The sequence below is a fragment of the Nerophis lumbriciformis genome, linkage group LG37 (assembly GCF_033978685.3).
Source record: "Nerophis lumbriciformis linkage group LG37, RoL_Nlum_v2.1, whole genome shotgun sequence".
Taxonomy (NCBI): Eukaryota; Metazoa; Chordata; class Actinopteri; order Syngnathiformes; family Syngnathidae; genus Nerophis; species Nerophis lumbriciformis.
In genome coordinates, this window is record NC_084584.2 from 21641197 (window position 1) to 21647364 (window position 6168).

General features: G+C 39.1%; 1 protein-coding gene across 1 annotated transcript; it reads left to right on the plus strand.

Annotated features, from left to right (window-relative positions):
• The first annotated feature begins 630 nt into the window (after window positions 1–630).
• ssr2 (signal sequence receptor, beta) lies at window positions 631–5098 on the plus strand. The gene is made up of 6 exons (XM_061931144.1): window positions 631–720; window positions 1117–1277; window positions 1361–1459; window positions 4380–4488; window positions 4564–4641; window positions 4715–5098. Exons 2-6 carry the CDS (start codon window positions 1120–1122, stop codon window positions 4823–4825), a joined length of 555 nt encoding a protein of 184 aa, XP_061787128.1. The 5' UTR covers window positions 631–720; window positions 1117–1119; the 3' UTR covers window positions 4826–5098.
• The last annotated feature ends 1070 nt before the right edge of the window (window positions 5099–6168 follow it).

Sequence of the window (6168 nt, forward strand, 5' to 3'; positions counted from 1 at the left end):
AATTACTAGTTTCTATGTAACTGTTTTTATGTTGTTTTACTTTCTTTTTTTATTCAAGAAAATGTTTTTAATTTATTTATCTTATTTTATTATTATTTTTAAAAAGTACCTTATCTTCACCATACCTGGTTGTCCAAATTAGGCATAATAATGTGTTAATTCCACGACTGAATATATCGGTTGATATCGGTATCAGTTGATATCGGTATCGGTAATTAAAGAGTTGGACAATATCGGAATATCGGATATCGGCAAAAAGCCATTATCGGGCATCCCTAGTTGTAGATATCTTAATTTGATTCAAGCAACCTTAATATTAAACTTCATTTTGTTTTATTATCTATGACGTTGTTTTCTAAATAACTTACATATTTAAATGACAATTTTACCACATAACTTTTGTACTTCGACGCCCCTGAGTGTAACAAATGTATGTACAGGACATAAGATCAAATCAAAAATACATGTTTATATATTTTTCTCTATCAAATCAATTCTTCAGCCCTTTATGTTAACAATAAAACAAAACCCTCGAAACAATCATGCTCACCAAAAAAAGGGAAAACGCAGTGTCACCTCCAAGCCACTACGGGCGCTGTGGAATCATCACTCTTCCTGATAGCGCTTCCGGGTACACGTCATGTCAACTGGAGTTGTTATCCTCTGCGCCTGCGCGTCGCCAACTCCTTTGCTGTTTAGGACTGGAAGAGACTACAGACGGTAACTATCTCTCCTTCTTTTTCTCGGTTTCTTACCAAACTGCGCTTTTATTTAACGCTAGCATTTTATGAACGTATACTTAAACATTATTTTAGGGTGGTTTGGCGTCTGAGAGTGTTGTTATATTAGAGTAACAGTGCGGTATTTAAGGATAGCGTAGGTCCACGTAAGCGTCTCTGACAATGAAGTGTATCCTATGTTATGTTAGCCACCTCAACTTTGACCAGACAGTCTTAATAAAGTCGTGTTACACTTAAATTGTAAATGTAAACTATACAACGGGGTTAGGCTTGCTTAAAATGCTATATGTTTTTGGTAGGAGTTGTTGCACATCTATGACACTGTATTCTTAACGGCCATTAGCATCATGTTGCCATGTTTGTTTGTTTTTTGCAGACCATGAAGACGCTGCACGTCTTGTTGCTTCTGGCCCTGCTCGCCTTGGGCTCTGGAGAAGAAGGAGCCCGTTTGCTGGCGTCCAAATCCCTGCTCAACCGTTATGCCGTGGAGGGTCGTGACCTGACCCTGCAATATAACATCTACAACGTGGGCTCCAGGTTGAAACATTATTAGCCCCGGTTCTATTTTCCCCCACGACGTGCAATGCAAGCGTACGACTGATGTTTGTATTCTTTTGCAGTGCCGCCCTGGAGGTAGAGCTGTCGGACGATTCCTTCCCTCCTGAGGACTTTGGAATCGTTTCGGGAATGCTGAACGTGAAATGGGACAGGATTGCGCCGTATCCTTTGCACCTGGGAGTATTTTAGGATATTATTTTTATGTTTGAGGTAGGGCTGGGCCATATGGCCTTTTTTTAATATCGCGATATTTTAAGGCCATATCACGATACACGATATAAATCTCGATATTTTGCCTTAGCCTTGAATGAACACTTGATGTATATAATCACAGCAGTATGATGATTCTATGTGTCTACATTAAAACATTCTTGTTCATACTGCATTAATATATGCTACTTTTGAACTTTCATGCAGAGAGGGAAATCACAACAAAAAAAAATCACTATTTTTTTCTTACGGCGTTGATCTGGAAATGTTTGCCTCGGCATTTTGATGGTGTGGACGTGCGGAGTACGTAAATATTGTTTTTAATATTGTTGTGCAGCACTTTGGAAACATTTTTGTTGTTTAAATGTGCTATATAAATGAAGTGGATTGGATTGGAGTGAGCACTCTTCATTCACTAGCAGGGGACTTTTCAAATGATGATACATATTAGCAGTAGGCTACTGCTACTTTTTATAGCAACGCTTTCGCCCCACACTTGACAAATTACAGTTGTCTGTTCGACATATTCCCACTTGAAGCCAAACCACCGGCAGGCAATGGACCCCCTGCTGTTTTTTGGGGGGATTAATTCTTCCTTCATTTGTTACCAGATTCGCACCTTCTTTCGCTCGTATTACCGCGAGCATCACAGCTAACGTTAGCCATGCCGCTACCTCTCTGCTCCGCGAGGGCGTATACGAATGTGTTGTATGACGTGACAGTATGTGACGTGTGTAGAAGCTGTGCTTTCTGTCTGTGAGAAGGAGAGACAGGAAAGAGCGAGTAGAGCCTGTAGTGTAATGCCGCAGCTAAAAGAAACTGCGTGAGAATGCATACTCGAATATCACGATATATTTTCTATATCGCACAGAGACAAACCCGCGATATATCGTGCATATCGATATATCGCCCAGCCCTAGTTTGAGGAGTCAAATCTGTGGTGACAGCTCGTCAAACACACCTTGACTCCACATTGTGGCGGATTTTTTTTACCGTCATTAATTTTTTTGTACCTGCTCTGCAGTAACTTCACTGTTCGAGCTGTTGCTGTCATGGCCAGGGGTGTTTGTTTACTTACTCAACTTCAGAGAGTACCAGGTATCAATTAGTTGTCATACATGTATGATATTTTTAATCATTGCTTTTACGATGTGTTTTAAACACGCACAACTGAACCGATCCAATGTCCAATGCACGTGTTCGATTGAGTGCAGAGTTGCACGATATAATTTACATATATATAGATTTGGCCAATGATAGTTTCTAATACCATCGCCATATCGTAATAATGCATGTTGATGACACATTCTAGCTCTGTCCTGCAAATTTGAAAGCAACAAGCGATCGAAGGCGTCCTCAACGCAATGTAGCATCCTCGCTAGCGAGCTCGGGCCTAATGTCCCTCCACAGTGCAGCTCCTAAATCACCAATCTAAACTTAAGTTTTTTTTTATAGAGGTATTATTATCAATAGCTAAACATGCTAACCTACACACCGTTGGAGGATACAAAAAAAGCACAGCTAACTGCTAAGCTGGAGCCCTTGAATGTAAACAGGGGTGGGCTGATTGATACAGATATCAACAGTAACAATACCAAGTACAGTATCAGGTAATGGTCGATACAATGAGTAGATCAATGTTTTATTATCACAAATTTTTTTTGTGGTTTTTGTTATTGTTTACAAACCAAGAGCCAATAATATTTTTTGCTTTTGTGTACTTATTTTACACTACCGGTAATTACTTTATTATAAATGTATGAAATAGAAGGGAATAAGGAAATAGTATAAATATGAATTGATATTGTTACACCGCCTTCTTGTTTTTTTGGGATTACAAAAATGCAAGTTCATGATATTTTTAAATATATAAACATTGGTATGACCAATACCGCCCCTGTGACTACTTGGTGTTGGATCGATACCCAAATTTGTAGTACCGCATTTTTCGGAGTATAAGTCGCACCGACCTAAAATGCAAAATAAAGAAGGAAAAAAACATATATAAGTCGCACTGGAGTATAAGTCACATTTTTGGGGGAAATTGATTTCATAAAACCCAACACCAAGAATAGACATTTGAAAGGCAATTTAAAATAAATAAAGAATAGTGCTGAATAAGTGTACGTTATATATGAGGCATAAATAACCAACTGAGAACGTGCCTGGTATGTTAACGTAACATATTATGGTAAGAGTCATTTAAATAACTAACATATAGAACATGCTATACGTTTATCAAACAATCTGTCACTCCTAATCGCTAAATAATATTATTTGATATTTTACGGTAATGTGTTAATAATTTCACACATAAGTCGCTCCTGAGTATAAGTCGCACCCCGACCAAACTATGAAAAAAACTGCGACGTATAGTCCAAAAAATACGGTATTGCCCAAAACTAATGTAAAATATCCAATCAGCAGAAGAATAAGTGTTTTGTTACATTTTAGCAGAAGTGTACCGTATTTTTCGGAGTATAAGTCGCACCTGCCGAAAATGCATAATAAAGAAGGAAAAAAACATATATAAATCGCACTGAAGCCCGGCCAAACTATGAAAAAAACTGCGACTTATAGTCTGAAAAATACGGTAGATGGATCCGAATTTAAGCAGAAAGTAACCAGATTTTAACAGTAAATGAGCAATTAGATGAATAAATACAGCTTGAAATAACGCAGTATGTTACGGCTAAATTAGGAGCCTTTGTTTTGGTTTTGAAATAATTCAATTATAATTCATGCAAAATTATATATCGTTATCGCAAAAGGTTGCAATGTATATATATCGCAATACAGATTTTAGGCCATGTCGCCCATCCCGGATTGAGTGTCTTTAAAGGCTGTTGTCCTTAACGTGAGGACATTCAGAGCCAGCAACGTGTCTCACACCGTTGTGTTGCGACCCCTAAAGGCCGGCTACTTTAACTTCACCTCTGCCTCCGTCAGCTACCTCGCTCAGGAGGGCGGACAAGTTGTGGTAAAGATCACCTTTTTTTTTTTTTTTTTTTATTGAAATGAAAGCGTACAGTGAGGTGACGGTGATTTGTCTCAGGTTGGCTACACCAGTGCCCCCGGTCAAGGCGGCATCCTCGCTCAAAGGGAGTTCGATCGTCGCTTTTCCCCGCATTATGTAAGTTTCACAGTCACACGCAACACTTTTCTGTACTGTGACGCTCAATGCTTCCGTGTTTCCCCTGTCTTAGTTGGACTGGGCCGCCTTCGGTGTGATGACGCTGCCCTCCATCGGCATCCCGCTCCTCCTCTGGTACTCCAGCAAGAGGAAGTACGACTCTCCAAAGGCGAAGAAGAACTGAGAGGACCGGGCGAGATGAGGGGGAGGGCAGATCTATAAAGGGTTAATAAACCGGGCGCAGGATCTTTGAGAAGCTTAATAACCCATATTGGGGGTGAAAGGTGAACGCAAAAGTACAGCGACCGTTTTGTGTAATTTGATCAAGCAAGTGGATGACGTCATGTGGAGGCGAACAATTACAGTGTCAGGTATTTACTATAACTGTAATGTATTTTTTTGAAGTTATTGGACTTCAATATTAATAAAAACGAGATGTTTTTTTTTAACAAAAAAAGTCTTCTTTTTTTTTTTTAACTCAATTTACTAGAGTGAAATAATAAAATGGCTGCATTTAATGATATATATTTATGTATATATAAACAACTAAACTCTGAGCTACTGTAAATACTATCTTAGTATTTACAATCATCCCTCGGCACATCGCGCTTTCAATTTTGCAGCCTCGCTCTCTCGGTTTTTCAAAACATTGTATATTTAAATATTACATTTTACTATGGCCTTTTAATTAAAAGCATGCTCCATCCATCCATTTTCTACCGCTTGTCCCGTTCGGGGTCGCGGGGGTGCTGGAGCCTATCTCAGCTGCATTCGGGCGGAAGGCGGTGTACACCCTGGTCAAGTCACCACCTCATCACAGAGCCAACACAGATAGACAACATTCACACACTAGGGCCAATTTAGTGTTGCTAATCAACCTATCCCCAGGTGCATGTTTTTGGAGGTGGGAGGAAGCCGGAGTACCCGGAGGGAACCCACGCAGTCACGGGGAGAACATGCAAACTCCACACAGAAAGATCCCGAGCGCAGGATCGAACCCAGGACCTTCGTATTGTGAGGCAAACGCACTAACCCCTCTTCCACCGTGCAAAGTACGCTTATTTAGGCAAAGGTTTCTTGTTTGGCCCAAATAAAGCATTTAAGAATAAAAATTGGCTAAATTAACTTCAATGAACTTCCTGCATTTGAAACAATTGTATTAATGATAATAGAGGTAATTATTAATTATCAATAGTGTTATTTCTATTGGTATTTTTATTCTATTTGTAATGCAATAATGTTCATTGTCATTTATGTGTTATTACTATTTACTTCACTAACTGGCTATCATTTTTCATATCGTATTTGCTGATGTTTTTTTGTTTTTGTTTTTGTTGTCTCTCTGTCTTATCCCCTTATTTCTCCCTCTGTCTTCTTTTTGTCTTCTTTCTATCCCCTCCTGCTCCGGTCTGGCTGGGCCAAACATTAATATAAATCCATTTAATAAAGTCGAATACTTTTGTAAAGTAAATCTGTACAGCACATATGGACATCTACATCAACAATATGATTTGCCTGAGTAGCTGG

Excerpts from the sequence above, each read along its gene's own strand:
- ssr2 (XM_061931144.1), top strand. The coding sequence starts at position 1,120 with ATGAAGACGCTGCACGTCTTGTTGCTTCTGGCCCTGCTCGCCTTGGGC. Across the intron at positions 4,489-4,563 it reads AGGAGGGCGGACAAGTTGTG|GTTGGCTACACCAGTGCCCC; the intron begins GTAAAGATCACC and ends GATTTGTCTCAG. Across the intron at positions 4,642-4,714 it reads GTCGCTTTTCCCCGCATTAT|TTGGACTGGGCCGCCTTCGG; the intron begins GTAAGTTTCACA and ends CCCCTGTCTTAG.